Source organism: Lupinus angustifolius, chromosome LG20 (genome assembly GCF_001865875.1).
Source record: "Lupinus angustifolius cultivar Tanjil chromosome LG20, LupAngTanjil_v1.0, whole genome shotgun sequence".
NCBI classification, from domain to species: domain Eukaryota; kingdom Viridiplantae; phylum Streptophyta; class Magnoliopsida; order Fabales; family Fabaceae; genus Lupinus; species Lupinus angustifolius.
The window spans coordinates 15,315,725-15,333,623 of record NC_032028.1 but is presented as its reverse complement, the minus strand read 5'-3'; the positions used below and the strand labels follow the sequence as shown (position 1 = coordinate 15,333,623).

The following is a 17,899-nucleotide window of genomic DNA, read 5'->3' as shown; positions in this document are numbered from 1 at the left end:
TGTGACATGTTATTTTTTTAATATTGATATTGGTTTTTATATTCTATTTTATTTTAATATATTTTTTTAGCATTTGTTATACAAATATTGAAAATTACAAAATTAATACTAAAAATATATATGATGGTAAATATTTAAATATATATATTTAAAAAATAGTGTAAAAGACAACCAAAATAATTATAACATGAACAAATAATTTCATACCATTTTCTGTAATTTACAATATAAAAAACAATCTTTCTACCTTACCCAAATAAAATATATTAGTTTATATTTAGTTTTCAGCTAAGCTACTTAAACATAAACAAATTCACAGTTTATAAACTGAAATTAAAAACATAATCTATACCAAATACATGTAAGTTAAATAAAATATGGTATATTACGAAGACAAATCAAAATATTATAAGATTTAATATATATTATTTATTTTGGTCGGTTATAATATAATATAAGAGTGATTTAAATATATCTTTAAAATTACTGATACATTTTATAACGAACCAAAAATAATAAATAGACATCGAGTCTTATAATATTTGAATTTTCTTCACAATATTCATATTTTATTTAACTTAATTATGCTTGTCACCATTTTTTGTTTAAGAAATTACACTTATCTCTCTTACATGAGTGATTAGTATAATGCATGTATATAATTAGAAATGTTTTGTGTAAGTTAAAAAAAATAGTGATGATTTGCATAATTTTACTAAAACTTAGGGATGTATTTAACCCTTGTTTTTATAATTACATCAATATATTTTTTTGCAGACAACACCAAAAAATTTCTTTTCTCACTTCTTTACTCTATACATACTCTAATTTCTTATATTCTTTCCAATACCAAACAAAACATAATAAGAGGATTTGGATTCAATTATAACATTGAGGCAAGCAGCTGAGACAACTTTTGTGCATAAAAATGTATTACTTAATGTGAATAATTTGAAAATAAATTATCTTTAAGTAACTAGAAAATTATGTCCTGTGTTATAAGATAAATTGCATTTACTTCTCCAAATATAATTAAAAAAAATCCTACATTCTTCTCATAAGTTAGAATTGTGTCTTGGCCTCTCGAATTCTGTTTCTATGGTCTTGTTCCTCCTGTTCCAAGATTCTAATTTTAGTCTATACCATTAATTAAATTATGATGTGTGAATACTGCAACATGTGTGTTAGGAGTATATCCTCTCGGTTACGGGAGAGAAGTGATCTTTTTACACATAGTTTTAAGATAAAAATATTATTACAAGTATAAATAAAATGATATAATTATCTTTTTATATTGTTTTTTATTTTATTTTGTATAGCACTTCTTTCTCTAGTAATAGAGAGGAGTCTGTCAAAATAATTAACTCAAAACTTTCGGAATGTTTAAGTAAACCTGTCAAAATAATTTTTTAGAGTAAAACCAAAATTAACTTAGCATAAAAACATATTTACGCCTTAAATATTTTATATATTATCAACACCTATTTAATTTCCAGAGAGGCTAAGAGAACATGCAAAAGAAATTGAACTGGAAGATATGCAACAGACTTGAGATTTCTGAATAAAATGTAGTTGATTTCCAACTAGAGTTTGCCAAACAGTTCATAACCTTTCAAGCTCTTTCTTCTTTGTAGTTTGCCTTAACATGAACAGGGATCCTCTATTCCAATAAGACCTTTCAACTAGTATCACCAAATAATATAAAAATATTAATTTACATTTTTTAAATATAATAACACATTTTGACTGGTGAAACACCATTGGGGACACCAATAGGAACATAGGATTTTCATCCACCTTAACATGTTCTATAATAATATTGGAGCATAGTGACTGTCTTTTTTCAGTCCATTATGATAAATCAATAAAAAGAAGACGGGTGATTAATCTCAAGAGTAATTGGCACATGATCCTGGCTGGTGGCTGATCAACTCAGAACATGGCCATGGGCTAACTTGATGAGCAATTCCAGACACATCAGAACACTTCCAAGGTGGAGTTCTAGGTCCAGTCACTCCATGAAGGTTGATATCAGATAGACAAATCTCAGTGAAAGGCGATTTTTTCAATCCTTGTATCAACCCTGCTTGTATAACCTTCACACCCCACACATTCTTAACAATGATACCCTTAACAACCGGAAGCGCATTCGGATCATATTTGTCATCAGGATGGTCCCCAACATTACCTGAAATCTTGATTCCTATCCTTGCATCCTCCACATACACATCAGATAAGGTTATATTCTTTATATAACCTCCCCTGCCAATATTCGTCTTAATGTGAATACCAATTCCGATGCTGTAAAGATTGATGTGTTCAGCGAGTACATTCTCCACTCCGCCAGAGGCTTCGCTTCCGATAGCAATGCCCGCGAATGGAGATGACCCGGTTACACGCCGGATGGTGATATTAGAGCTAGGGCGACCATAAGCAATCCCGTACTCATCCCACCCACTCTTCACGGCTACAAGATCATCTCCTGTGGATATGTATGAGTCCTCTATGCATACATTTGAAGTAGAATCTGCATAAATGAGTTACATAGATGAGTGAATACTAGGATGTTTTTTCAACACAGCTTGTCTTCAGTATTAGTACAAGGCACATTTGGCTTTGACAGGAAATTGTTTCATACCATAAAACTAAAGAAAAAGTTTGATAACCAATATGCATAACTTACAATAACATAAAATTGTAATGTCAGTCGCTAGATTTGCACAAGATATGACACATTTAGAAAGTAAGCATTTACCTGGATCGATTCCATCAGTATTAGGCGAGTCTCGCGGAGCCAAAATTGTGAGAAATCGAAAAACAACATTGCTGCAAAGAAACAAGATGGTTCAGAACAATATATCAGAATAGAAGCTAGTCACAAGCAGGGAAGTAACAAGATTAGAAAGAAATAGTACAAATTTGACTGAAGATTTTGTCCACAATCATAGAAAAACAATGTTACCAAAGAAAACGGATATTAAACTTCTTGTGACTTATATTTGAGGTATACCTGCAGTAAACTGGATGTATATTCCAGAAGGGAGAATTCTTGAAAATCACATTTGAAATAATAATATTTCTAGAATTCAGAAATTCAACAAGGTTTGGTCTTGTATACTGAAGAGTTCCCTGTCTCCACATGTTCCACCAAACGTCACCTTGCCCATCAATTGTCCCATTCTCGCCTATGAAAAAATGAATATGAATCAGAGTGAGAGAAAAATAGCCGGTGCTAAGCCCAGATAAAAGGTAAGGTTGTGTTAGGTAATCGACAGCCAACGTAAAACTTTGTCAAATCTCTATGATATCGATCAACGATATGATAAAGATCAACATGTTACAAGGTCACAAAGTAGAAAGAAAATTAATAGTCCAAAGTAATCCAAACAATTATGGACCATGCAGCAGCATAAAGCTTTTCCAGTATGCAACTTTCCTTTCCTTTTCTACTTTTCTTTCAAAATTATATTTCAGGTATTAAATGGTCACTGGTGAATATTCTGTGGGTAATATATTTTGCAGAGTTTGTTCAAAAGTAAATAACAGATTCACACCTGTGATTATCACATCTTGAACTCCATCTCCATGAATTAAACTCATATACCTTCCTCCAGGGAGCTCCCTACCTCTTCCATATGATGGCAAGGGTGCAATTAAGGGCCAATTTAATGAGTCCTAAAGAATCAAGGAAGGAAGAGTATTATAAAGTTTGGTTAAAACCAGTCAATGAATCATTTCTAATGGTATCACTTAGAGTATTCCTATGGCTTTCTTAATTCTTACTCACATGTGGAAAATGAGTGTGGTAATCATTCCTAGTCGTAAAGCATGCATCTATTGTTGAAGGTTGGAATGGTTGCACAAATATTAAACTGATACAGTATATTCTTTGAATGTGAATCTTTATTGACCTTGTTTGTAGCTAGCTCATAACCATGTGTAACAATGTATTATCATGCATTTATTTAGCAACTGTATTACTCATGATCATATATAGAACTTATAACTCATTTACTTACCTAAAGGTTTGGGAATCAACTGTCTTCAGCTAGACAACAAAAATATAAACCATACCATAATTTGTAGCAAACTATTGAGTACCAAGAATTTGGGTAGGTAGCACTATATCAGATCATTGACAACCTAGAATAGAGATTTGCTATCCAAAATCCTGTCTCATATACTGTCACCCGCCAATGAAAATATGTCATATCAGCTAATAATTTTAAACTTTTATTGTTATTGATGTTTTTGCTTCATTATTATTAAGCAGGGAGATATAATTTTGGATAACAAATCTAAACACTGGCTTTCACTGACACAAGCATGAATAGTATTCAAAATCAATTTAAAGCCATAAATAATAACACCTAGTTCACATTTTGTGTAAATATAGCAGTACAATAATAAGTCACTATCCTAATTCCACTTTATTACTATCAAAGAGGACAACAATGGCTGGCAATCTAAGTTGCTGACCAACTTGCTTAAGCAATAAATGTTGGCACATGTTGCCATGCAGTGATGGAGACAAGACACCCACAGGTACTTCTCATCCATTCAAGTTTGGGACCCACCATAGATTGTTGTATTCCTACTATCCATTACAACTATCTGTATAATCTATACAACCATGTGATTAGTATTTACCAAGTACCAACCATTTGGACCTATATCATTATCACCATAAGCTGTTAATGAGACCTTTGATTTACACTTTCCTTTTTTTTTTTGTTTTTGTATTCTCATTCTCTTTTTATATTTTGCAATTAGTGAAGAGCTTTGCAATAAGTAATGAATAATAATATATCATTCTATACACAAGAAAATAAAATATATTACTTATAAATTAATTATCATTAAACAAAATATTACTTTATGAAATATGTTAACTTTTTTATGGTATGAAAGGATTTGTGGCACAATATATGGCTTTTCATAAGGAATATATTGTTTTTGCCTAATACTCAGTGGACTTTGGAGAGGTAGATATTTGGAGTCTAAGAGAACGGTTACTGTTTAGAATTTGAACCTAACCACTAGTTTAGAAGAAAAAACAACTGTACAGACAACAATTGTATAGTAGTGGCTAGTCTCACCTTCTAAATCAAAACAGTTACATGTGACAAAAAATTTTGATTATGTGATTGAAGAAACTTAATTAAGAAAGAAAATCTGCATAGTTGTTTTGCCTTTCCTATAGTAAATAATAAATTTATTATTTTAACTGTGATTTATTTAAAAGTAATATGAATGTACATGGATGAGTTATATAAGAGAAAAAAATTCACTCACTAATAATGTAGAATTTTATACATTATCACTATATTATTCCTTACCCATAATTAATTATTTTGAAAAATTAATTCAAATAAAAAAGTTGCACAAATTTATTAATATTTATACTATGATCATATAAGTATTAAAGTACAATATGATTAGTTTAAAACTGACCTGTGTAGCTTTGATAACAGCACCATGAGCAAGATAAAGGGTGATACTACTAGTGAGATTAAAGGGTCCAGTTAAGAAGACACCTTGTGGAACATAAAGTAAAGTTCCTCCAACCCTTCCCAAGTGTCTTATCATGTAAATGGCTTCTCTGAATGCTTTTGTGTTTAATGTGTGTCCATCACCAACTCCACCAAACTCAGTTATTGAAATGTTATGTCTTCGATGGTTGAAGGGTACTATGTTTGAACATGTTACTACAACTTCACCTGAGACATGGTAAGAGAAGTAGTAGTAGTTGTTCAATGTTAAGAGCAAGGTTAACAATGGAAGGAGCATTTTTGGAGAGAGAGAATTGGAAGAAGGAGTGGGAAAGAGAGAAGATAGAATGGGAATGGTGGACACAGTAGAGTAATGGTTGCTTCATGAATGAAAAAGGAGTTAAAGCATTAAAGGAGTGTTTTTTTTATCATCAACTAGAGAAATAGAAGATAAGAATATTTGGTAAAAAAGAAAACTGTAACTTGGCTTTAAGATTCCTCCATTATTTAATCTCTAACGATGGTTAATCATACGATTGATTTGGTGCTTAGGATTTGGCTTAATTGAACAATTTGGTCTTTGCAAACTAGGATATATGATTTTGATTGGGTATTGAATGGTGACAACCTGACACTAAATGAGCTAGGATACTCTTCTATTAAGAGAGATTAGTATTTCTAAAAAAACAAAATAGAAATATAATCCATACATTTATCTTTTTAATTATAATGAAATTATACTTTTATTACTAAAAATAAATTGAGAAAAATATTTTTATCTCCCCATTAATAGATACATATGCTCAAATACTAAAGATGATCATTGTTGACACCCATTGAGATCCTTTCCAAAAGTGCTACAAAAAACAATGGAATAAATAACATATAAACAATTTTGTCCTTCTACATGAAACAACATTTTTATAATTAAAAACACAAGTAAAAACAAGTATTTGTCTCATGGAAAAGATACTTGTTCACACTAAACACTATGAGTGAGCATAGGTCAGATTGGAACAAATTAAAGTTTGTCCTTACCCTACCCTTAATATTGGTCGGACTATTTTCTGAACTTGGACTCAGTCCTGAACCCAAAGGTAAGTCAACCCTAATATCGACTGACTCAACCTTTAAACCCAAACCTAGACCCAATTAAATATAATGTATACTCATTTTAGATAAAATCCTCTAAATATTATTTATTATCATGAATATATAATTTGACATATAAAATAATATATGTATATATTATTAATCATGTATATATAATGAAAAATTAGAGAATCAATAATGCTCTCGACAAAAAACATAACATTACTCTGTACACATTAGAATAGAAAACATATACAAACATGACAAGTGAATGATGATGGAACGGGTCAGGACATGACATATTTGGTCATCACCTGATCCTAAAGTTAATTGAGTCTAATATTTGAACCTGAACTCAGGCCTAGATTCAATGAGACCTAACCCTATTCAACCCCAAATATAATTTGATTACACCAATGAACAAGTAGGGTCGAGTCTGTTCATCCCTACAATAAACACGTCTTGTGAGTTATGGGACATCATCCCATTAGATTTAACCAAGGCTAGAGAGCATTTTAATAAGGATTATAAACCTTCACCTAAGGATAGTAACTGAGCAGGAAGAGCACGGAAAGTACTTATCATGACCATACTCACATATCTATGGTAATATGTGCAATTGGTAGGTATCCATGGACATTGAAATGGTTTTAATTTATATTATATATTTATATATTTTGTAATAACAAATATATAAAAATAATTATTAAATTAATAATAAGAATGTATATGATAATTTTTTTATTATAGTTCAGTTACAAAAATTCATTTTAAAACAATAATAAAATAAATAATATATAATCTTAAATAATAATAAAAAATATAATATAAATAAAATATTTAATTAATATACCCATGAGTTAAGTTTTGTTTGCCATAACATGAACCATATTTCAAGAAGAAAATAAAGATATCATGAAAGACGTACATTAAGTTAAGGTAATTTATTGTGCATGGTACATTTTTCAATAACTAAAAATTTATATATATACTATATATTCACCATTTATATATTTTGATTACTTTTAAAAAAAAATAATAATTATTAAATATAAGTAGTGAATGATACAGTAATATAGTAACATTGTATAACACAAGTAAATTGTTAATGCATACGTAACTTTTTCACATTTCCAATTCCTATTTATTTGGTTATAATATTTTAAATTGTTACTTTTTTTTTTTTAGTATTTTGGATTAATTGTTTTCACATTTTACTCAGAAGTCTATCTTGGACAACAAGTGACCTAATCTTAGAGTCCTGCTTAATAAAAAATACATCTTCTGTCCCTATATCTAAATATATGTATCACTTCATGTATTATTTTATTCTTATTAGATAAAAGTATGAAATTAATATATATATATATATATATATATATATATTTAATTAATGTTTTACTTTTCTCATTAATAAGAAACAAAAGGTTGTACACTCTTTTCCAAACTCTTTTAAGTTAAGTAATAAATTTGGCCAATGCTAATATGCAAACCAAATCTTAGTTCACTTTTAGTGAACTATTCATTAACTGTTAAATTAAAAAATTGGATAACTGAATGAGAATTTCTAGAAGTAGTAGTGCTATTGTACGACTTGTGTGCAATACAAATTTCATATATATAAGTTGTGGAATACTTTAACGACTTCTAACCCAAAAAGTCGTTGACCTTTTTTACGATTTCTGAGTAAAAAAATTAAAATATACAGAAGTCGATTGTCATATTACGACTTCTGAGTATGTTTAATTAAACATAATATTTCACAGATCATCTAGTAAATAATCAAGTCTTTAAGTGTCTGGTTGTGGGTTCGAGCATCATATTCACCATTTTAAATTCTTTTCTAAATGCTTTGTGAGATATTATGTTTAATTAACTTATTCAAAAGTCGTAATATTGCAACACAACTTTTATAAATTAAAATCTACCCAGTTACAATATTCCTAGTTATATATTGTTAATGTGGGGTTTAAGTAACTATCATATTCAAGATTTCAAATTTTTTAGTTGAAATTAGAATGTCGACCTATATTCCTAGTTATATATTGATATTGAATGGATAATTTTAGGGTAAATTAGCATTCTTGGAAATAAATTATATTAAAACATATTTATCTTAAATTCGAGTATGCTTCGCTAGAGATATAACTATCACACATAGTCTTGTTTTTAGTCTAATTGAAGAACAGAACTGAACACAACCAAGTGGTTCAGTTAAAATGTTGTTTTTGGTAGCCAGCCATTCTAATTCATCAAGTAGCCATGGATGACCCATAAGACTTGGAACTTGGTTTCTTGGGAGTTATTAGTGGGAACTTTTGGGTGTAAAATTTAAAAAATTCTCAAGTCTCACAAAGAAAAGTTTTGAAAAAACAATTCCCAAGTCTCACATTGGAGAGATTAGAAACATGGAAAAATCTCATGTTATAAATAGAGGCAATCTCCCCTCATTATAACTCACCCCAAGTTGAATGCGCTTTCATTCAATTTTTTCTTTCTCCCTCGTATTTTCTGCCGATGTATTTCTGGCAAACTTCTCCCATTTTCTTTTCGTGGTACTAAGAATTGGCACATGCAGCCAAATTGTAGGAATTTCGAGAACTGACACTAGTAGTCAGTATTGAAGGAAAAGAATTGGCACAGGTAGCCAAATTGTAGAAAGTCCGAGAACTAACACTAGTAGTCAGTGTTTGGGAAAAGAATTGGCATGAGTAGCCATATTGGGGGAACTTCAAGAATTGACACTAGTAGTCATATTTTTGGTGAGTGTATTCGAGATCGGTTCTTATAATGCAGTCATAATTCAATAACAAAGATCTGAGCTGTTTTATCCTGAGGACGGCGTGGTTGATAGTCTGCTTGCACATTTTGGGCAGTGCCACAAAACGTCTAAAAGAGAGCGACCTGGTCGTGACTCATCCAATAAGTATTATTTTGTGTCGTTTAGAATTGTTGCAAACTACAGTAACAACAATTTAAGACATTTCTACTGCAATAACATTCATAGATAATATTACTAGACCAAACAACTTTGACCTGAACAAACCATTTTGGTTTGATGAGGCAAATTTCAAATAGTGGCAACATAAGATGAAAATTTTTCTCACTATGAGAAAAATTGTTCACGTTCTGAAAACCGATATCCTAGTGTTGCAGGAAAAAGCTGAAAAGGAGAAAAAAGATAAACTAACTATTCAAATAGCTATTTGGAATGGAAATAATTACTTGTGTAAGAATTTCATCCTGAATTGGTTGTCTGAGGATCTCTATGGTTACTATAGTCTATACAAGTCTGCGAAATTAATTTGATATGTACTTGAAAAGAAATATGATACTGGGGAAGCTGAGACTAAAAAGTATGATGTTAGTCGTTACATCAAGTATTATATGACTGATGATATATCAGTAGAGTCTCAGTCCAATGAGATACATAAAATTGCTCATAAAATCATTTCTAATGGTATGCCCCTAGAGAGTTAAACTCACAGAGCCTATGAATGTGTATTCATTGGGTAGATTGTAAACAACAAGGCGTACAGGTTTTATACGCAAAAATGACCATTGAGTCTAAACAAAGATGATTTCAATGAAAAAGAAATTATCTTTTAAATTGAGGAATAGTGGTGGCACATCAACTAGTCACATACTTGTGATTAGAGATAATGTTAAAAAATTAAAAGTTTGAAATAGAACCTAGAATTAAGAGAACAACAACTACTAGAGAGTATACACCTCATTATATGATCTATATATTGGAGGAGAATCCATTAACTTTCCAAGAAGTTTTGACTTCTTTGGATGCTAATTTGTGATAAGAACCCATAAATAATGAGATGAATTATCTAGAATCTAACAACAAAGATACTATTTTAGCTCAATCAACTATGAAAGTTGAGATGATAGCACTAGCAACAACTAATGAAGAAACAAATTGGCTTAGAAGTTTGATCGCAGAGATTCCCCTATAGGAAAAACCGATATCAATTGTATTGATCCATTGTGATAGTACCGCGGCTATTGCAAAAATTGACAACCGCTTTTATAACGGTAGGAAACAACAAATTCAACTTAAACACAACACCATTAGAAAGTTACTCTCAATAGGAGCTGTTAGAGTGGATCATGTACGCGCTGAGAATAACTTAGCAGATCCTTTGATGAAAGGACTAGCTAGAGAGAAAATCTATAATACTACTAAGAGTATGATACTACTGGCCTTAGAATGAGGATCACTCATGATGGTAACCCGACCAACTAACTAGAGATCCCAAGAAATAGGTTCAATGGGTAATGTTGTTACCGTAACTTGCAATAATTATAAATGACACGAAATAATACTTATTGGTTGAGTCACGACTAGGTCACTCTCTTTAAGACTTTTCGTGGCAGTGTCAAAATGTGCAAGCAAACTATCAATCACGTCGTCCCCATGATAAAACAACTTAGTTTTCTGTTATACGATTTCTTACTACACTGTAAGAATCGCTCTCGAATACACCCACAATATCACTACTAGTGTCAATTCTCAAATTCTCACTATATGATTACCCGTGTCAATTCTTTTTCCACAATACTGATTACCTGTGTCAGTTCTCGAAATTCCTACTTTGGTTGCCTATGCCAATTCTCAAGTGTCACGGAAAGAAAGAGAAGGTTCTCGGAAATGCGTCGGCGGAATATAAGGGGGGAGAAAGAGAAGTTGAGAGGTAAATACCTTCAACTTGGTACGAAAAATGAGGGAAGAAGGCCTCTATTTTTAGTCTGAGGCCTCCAACGACTCTTTAACGGCTCTTTCACCAACGACTCTATTACTAACGACTCTATCATAATGGCCGAGATCTCCTCCAATACACGGTCCAAGCCCAAAAGGCCCCAAAAATTAAATAAATTATTAAATAAATAAATAGTTTATTAAAAAGAATGTTGGTCCACAACTTAAGGCTTATAAAGCCTTTCAACTTCCCTCCTCCAAGTAAATGGGACTAGTGGATTTTTTTCATTGCACTTCAAAACATCATTCTTTCAACAAATTCCAACAATCCCCCTCTTGAAATTAAAAAACGGTTTCCGGGAATTTCTGTGGTATCAATAAGATTGTGCATAAACAAATGTGTCAAGGGACTTGAACCTTTGCATAGTGAATAAAATCCAGATTTTACTAGCGTGTCTCGTAGTCTTAAACTCTATCGCCGAAATTAAACCACACACAAGCTTGTCAAATGTGTATTTTGTAAAGCCCGTGCGTTAAATGTCATGCACGTCTATCATAGTATAGTGAACTGTGAAGAAGATCTAGCTCCTGACCTTGACACGGTTTTGATGAAGATACCAACATCACATAAAATAAGAAAAGGAAGAATACCTATGAAGACAAAGCTTCAAGAATTTAGAATCTAAGTCTTTAGATACTTCTATCCTTATACTCTAAACTATACACTTAGTAGTAATGCTCAAAAGTATTTTAAATGAAAATTGATAAGCACAAGTATAAATGAAAAGAATTTCAAAATACTGTGTAAGAGGTTACTAGATCTAAGTAATAGGTTATTGTGACTAAGTAGCAGATTGCCAGAACTAAGTAACAGATTACATGAGTGAGAAACGGGTTATCCAACAAAAAATGATTAGAGTAATCGATTACACCATGTGGGTAACCGATTACACAACACCATAAATAATTACCCAATTGGACAGAGCAGTTGGGAAATCGATTACACCTTTTGAGTAATCGATTACTTCCTGTAAAATCAAAATTTCAGTTGGATAGACTAGTTGAGTAATCGGTTAAGTAATCGATTACTGAGAGTTATTACACCAGTTTTCAGATTCAAACTACACAGCTTTCAACCCAAAGAAAATGGCTTCATTCCAAACAATTCCTACCTTTTCATATAGGTATTTTGATTGATTGGAAAATCTATATAAAGGTATTGAAACTCATTTCATAATAAGACAACAATGATATAACTCACTTACACAATCTATACTTTTCTGAAACACTTGTTCTACACTATTGTAACTTGTTCATAACTTTTAGAACTTGTTTTCTAAAGTTGCCTTAAGTGTTATTGCAAGTTATCCAAACCTTCTGAGCATTAGTACTAAAGTATACAAGTAGTTATTGGATTGCAAGAGTTTATAATTTCAAAATCTTGTAAAGGCAATCTATTGTCATAGTTAAACGTTTTCTTCATTCAAAGTATTGAATTACTTTCTTTCACAAGGGTGTGATAAGAAAGGGGATAGAGTCACTTGAAAAATATGTTTTCCAAAGAGTGATATATGTATTAGAGAGTGAGTAAGGTACAATGAAATCTCGTGGTGAGAAATTGTAATTGCTACTCTTAATATCTAGTGAAGAAATCTCTTGTGCTGCAATAGTACTGGACGTAGCCTTCAGTGGACAAGAAGGTGAACCAGTATAAAATCTATGTGTACTCTCTTATCATTTATCTCCTTACATTTACTTGATTTCTGCTGCTATTAACTCTTGAAATTTGCATAAAAATCTATCATACTTTTAAACAATTAATTCACCCACATCTTAGTTGTCATCTCAGTCTTACATGAACGCTCTAGAAATTTATGCCCCAAAATTTCATAGGAAGCAGCCCCCACTTCCACATTCACATATGTGAGTCTATCAAGAGTAATGTTATAGCCTAAGTATTCCACTCCAATTAGAGTGTATATCTCATTAAGAGTTTAACTCATCCTTACATATACTGCATGAATCTTGCTTTTCATAATTTTATAGCATGCTCATTCCTATATCAATTCACGACTTGTTATTACCCATTGAACCTATTTCTTGGATCTCCAATCAGTTAGGTCGGGTTACTATCATGAGTTATCCTCGTTCTGAGGGTAATAGTCTCATACTATGAGAAGTATTATGGACTTTCTCCCTAGCTAGTCCTTTCATCAAAGGATCTGCTAAGTTATTCTTAGTGCATACATGATCCACTCTAACAGCTCATGTAGAGATTAACTCTCTAATGTTGTTGTGCTTACGATAAATTTGTCGTTTCTCACCATTATAAAAGTGATTTTCAATTTTGGCAATAGTCGCGGTACTATCACAATGGATCAACACAGTTGAAATCGATTTCCCATAGTGGAATTTCTGCAACCAAGTTTCTCAACTAACTTGCTTCTTCACTAGCTGTTGCTAGTGCTATCATCTCATCTTCCATAGTGGATTGAAGCAAAATAGTCTTTTTTTACTTCCAAGAAACAATCATACCAGCTATGCTAAATATATAGCAATTGGTTGCTTTGGAATCATCTAAAAGAGTGTTCCAATCAGCATCGATGAATCCTTCTAGGACAGCTAGAAACCTTTGGTAATGTAATCCAAGTTTCATTGTTTTCTTAAGGTATCTCATTACCCTTTCTATAACATGCCAATGCTCCATACTAGGTCTACTGATAAATTTGCATAATAATCCCACAATATAGGCAATGTCAGGTCTAGTGCAATCAGTGGCATACTGAAGGCTGCCAATGATGCTAGCATACTCAGCTTGCCTTACACCTTCACCAATGTTCTTAAAAAAGTTTACACTTGGATCATATGATGTGCTAGCAGGTTTACAGTCAAAGTATTTATATTTCTTTAAGATCTTTTCCTCAGAGTGAAATTGATCCAAAGAAATTCCTTCTTTTGACCTAGTAATTTTTATACCAAGGATTACACTTGCCTCTCCAAGGTCTTTCATATCAAAGTTGTTACACAACAATGATTTCACATTATTCACAACATGAATGTTGGCACCAAATATGAGTAGTCCGTCTACATAAAGACATATGATAGTGCAAGTGTCATTTTCTGATTTGTAATAAATACATTTTTCACATTCACCTTAAACTCATTCGAGATCATTAAGTCGTTAAACTTTTCATGCCACTGCTTAGGTTCTTGCTTAAGACCATACAACGACTTATCTAACTTGCAAACCTTATTTTCTTGCCCATGGATTACAAAACCTTCAGGTTGTTTTATATAGATTTATTTTTTTAAATCACCATTTAAGAAAGTAGTCTTAACATCCATTTAATGTACTAATAAATTATGTATCGCAACGAGCAAAATTAGTACTCTAATGGATGTTATTCTAGTAATAAGTGAAAAGGTGTCGAAGAAATATACATTCTCCCTTTGCCTGAAATCCTTGGCTACAAGGCGAGCTTTGTATTCATCTCATCATGTTTCAGTTTCTTTTTCAATATACACTTACAACCAATAGGTTTGCAACCAGGAGGCAAGTCAGCTAAATGACAGGTCTTGTTAGACTCTAGAGAATCCATTTCATCATTTATGTCCTCTTGTCACAAATCAGCTTCCAAATAAATCAAAGCTTCTTGGAGAGTTTATGGATCCTCTTCCAATGTACAGACCATATAATTAGGTCCATACTCTCTAGCAGTCCTTGTTCTCTTACTTCTTCTAGGTTCTATTTCTAACCCATAATTATTATCATTATAGTTAATCACATGTATGTTACTGGTTGTTGTGCCCCCATTATTCCTCAATTTAAAAGGGAATTTCATTTCATTGAAGTCCGCATCGTTAGACTCAATGATCACTTTCGTGATAATGTCATAAAACTTGTTCGCCTTGCTGTTTACATCATACCCAATGAATACACATTCATAAGCTCTACTTGTGAGTTTAACTCTCTTGGGGTCTGGTATCCTGACATAGGTCAGACAACACCAAGTTCTCAAATAAGACAAGTTTGATTGTCTATACTTAATAATTTCATATGGGAAAATTTTCTTTTACCATTGGGGACTCTATTTAGCTTTACCATCCATTTCAAGTGAATATTGTGCCATTGTTTCATGAATAATTCCATTTAATTTATAAAAATCATTAAACATGTTCGGACGAATATACAATACTGGTTTATTAACCAAAGTATTAGTAACTAAAAGAAAGTAACAAAAGAGATATAATATAGTCTAATAGGAATTTGTCAAATTACATTCTTACATATAGATAATTATAATTGATTTACAGAATTTTAATATCATTTCATTCCAAAAAAATCTAGTTGGTAAATCAACAACTTATTTGAATCTTTCATCCTATCAACTGATTTAACAAATTTAGAAACATAAACAATACATTTAACAGTGTAAGAGTGTAACATGAAGAACTCAAAAACAACTCTTAAGCAGTAGTTTATGACCATCATCCCAATATAATCACAACTCTGCTTGAATAAAAATAACATAAGTTATCAATTCACACGACATGAAACATAGAGTGGCAATTAGTAAAATAAGAAGTCCATACATTTCTTTCAATTTACACAATAATCAAAACAAATAAATTAAGTGAAGGAATTCAGCTTTTCCCAGATGCACCAAAGTTCATTCTTTCTCTCATATGAACACTACATAGAAAGTCTTATTTATAGCAAACAATAAAAAAGTGGTAGATTGAAACTTTTGAAACAAATCAAAATTAAAAGATCATCAAAATAATCCTTAAGAAACAAAATATCTCAACTTGGTCCCTAACAACCTCAACTAAACATTAACAGGAACTAATGAATCGCTAAAATCTCTATTAGAAAAAAAAAATATTATTATTTTAACCCACATTTGAGTTTTGTAAGAATCAAGAATGAATCTGGGTATATGGTCTACACATATTAAAAAAGTGCACCAACAGGTAGCAAAAATTGCAATAATATAAAGGAATACAGAATAATCATAAACAAAATATGTGAAATTAAATTCCAAAAAAATGTAAAATGAGAAGAAAAGGCATACACCCTGGATTCCCTTTCTAATAACATGGCATTTGGAACCACTAGCCCTCTTCTTAGTGGTTTGGTATACGAGTTTCCCACCTGGGGTTTTCACAACCCTGTGCTGGTTGGATTTGGTGGCGTAATTATGACGCTTGCGGTAGGTCAGACATTGCACCATCTTCAAATATCAATCTCTCTTTCTCTCTCTTTCAGCCTCATCCGACACTATTGAGATGTTTTTCAGAACGTGTGCAACCTTTCTCATAGTGAGGAAAATTTTTATCTTATCTTGCCAACATTTGAAATTTGTCCCGTCAAGCCAAAATGGCTTGTTTAGGTCATAAATGTTCTGTCCAGTAATATTATCTACGAATGTCATTGCAGTAGAAACGTCTTAAATTGTTGTTACCATAACTTGCAACAATTATAAATGACAAGAAATAATACTTATTGGATGAGTCATGACCAGGTCGCTCTCTTTAAGACGTTTCATGACACTGTCCAAAATGTGCAAGCAGACTATCAACCACGCCGCAACCAAGATAAAATAGCCCAGTTCTCTGTTATAAGATTTCTTACTACACTATAAGAATCATTTTCGAACACACCCATAATATGGCTACTAGTGTCATGGAAATAAAAATGGAGAAGGTTGCCAGAAATACGTCAATGGAATATAAGGGGGGGAAAGAGAAGTTGAGAGGTAAATGCCTTCCACTTGGTGTCAAAAATAATGAGGAAATGATGCCTCTATTTAAAGCTTGAGGCCTCCAATGGCTCTCTAATGACTCTTTCACCAACAGCTCTATTACCAACGGCTCTACCATAATGGTTGCGATCTCCTCCAATGGCTCTCTGCTTGTTGCATGTGTTTGTTGACTTGGTCAACACACGGTCCAAACCCAAAAAGCCCCAAATAATTAAATAAATAAATATTTTATTAAAAAGAATGTTGGACTGCAACTTAAGGCTTATAAAGCCTTTCAAATTCCCTCCTCCAAGCAAAGTGAGACTAGTGAGCTTTTTTTATTTCACTTCAAAACATCATTCTTTTAACAAATTCCAACAGGTAATAACAAGTTGCGAAGTGATATGAAAATGAACACGCTATAAAATTATGAGAAGTATGATTCCTGCCGCATATGTAAGGATGAATTAAACTCTTAATGAGATCTATACTACAATTGGAGTGGAGTACCTCGGCTACAAGAGTACTCTTGATAGACTCACCTATGTGAAGATAGAAGTGAGGGCCGCTTCCTATGAAATTTTGTTGCCTAAAATTTCTAGAGCGTTCACTATACTGGGATAGACGTGCATTGCCTTTAATGCGCGGACTTTATAGAATACACCTTTGAAAATGTTATGTATGGTTTGATGCTGAAGATAGAGTTCAAGACTACGAGTCACTCTAGTAAAATCTGGATCTTATTCACTATGTAAAAGTTCAAGTCGTATGTCATCTTTGTTTAGGTACAATCTTATTGAGACCACAAAAATTCTCGAAAAACATTTTTTTAATTTCAAGTGGGGATTGTTGGGACTTGG

The 17,899-nt window shown here is 31.9% G+C and overlaps 1 protein-coding gene across 1 annotated transcript; it reads right to left on the bottom strand.

The window, feature by feature from the left end:
• On the bottom strand, positions 1,446 to 5,913 carry LOC109336493 (probable polygalacturonase). The gene is made up of 6 exons (XM_019573117.1): positions 5,455 to 5,913; positions 3,555 to 3,675; positions 3,011 to 3,185; positions 2,756 to 2,826; positions 1,798 to 2,527; positions 1,446 to 1,639 (listed from the first exon to the last, which is right to left on the bottom strand). Exons 1-5 carry the CDS (start codon positions 5,788 to 5,790, stop codon positions 1,890 to 1,892), a joined length of 1,341 nt encoding a protein of 446 aa, XP_019428662.1. The 5' UTR covers positions 5,791 to 5,913; the 3' UTR covers positions 1,446 to 1,639; positions 1,798 to 1,889.

What these genes read in the sequence shown, in the direction of transcription:
- LOC109336493 (XM_019573117.1), bottom strand. Translation starts at nt 5,790, where the DNA reads ATGCTCCTTCCATTGTTAACCTTGCTCTTAACATTGAACAACTACTAC. An exon ending in CTGTTATCAAAGCTACACAG is followed by an intron (nt 3,676 to 5,454) that starts GTCAGTTTTAAA and finishes TTGATTCTTTAG; the next exon opens with GACTCATTAAATTGGCCCTT. An exon ending in TCAAGATGTGATAATCACAG is followed by an intron (nt 3,186 to 3,554) that starts GTGTGAATCTGT and finishes ATTTTTTCATAG; the next exon opens with GCGAGAATGGGACAATTGAT.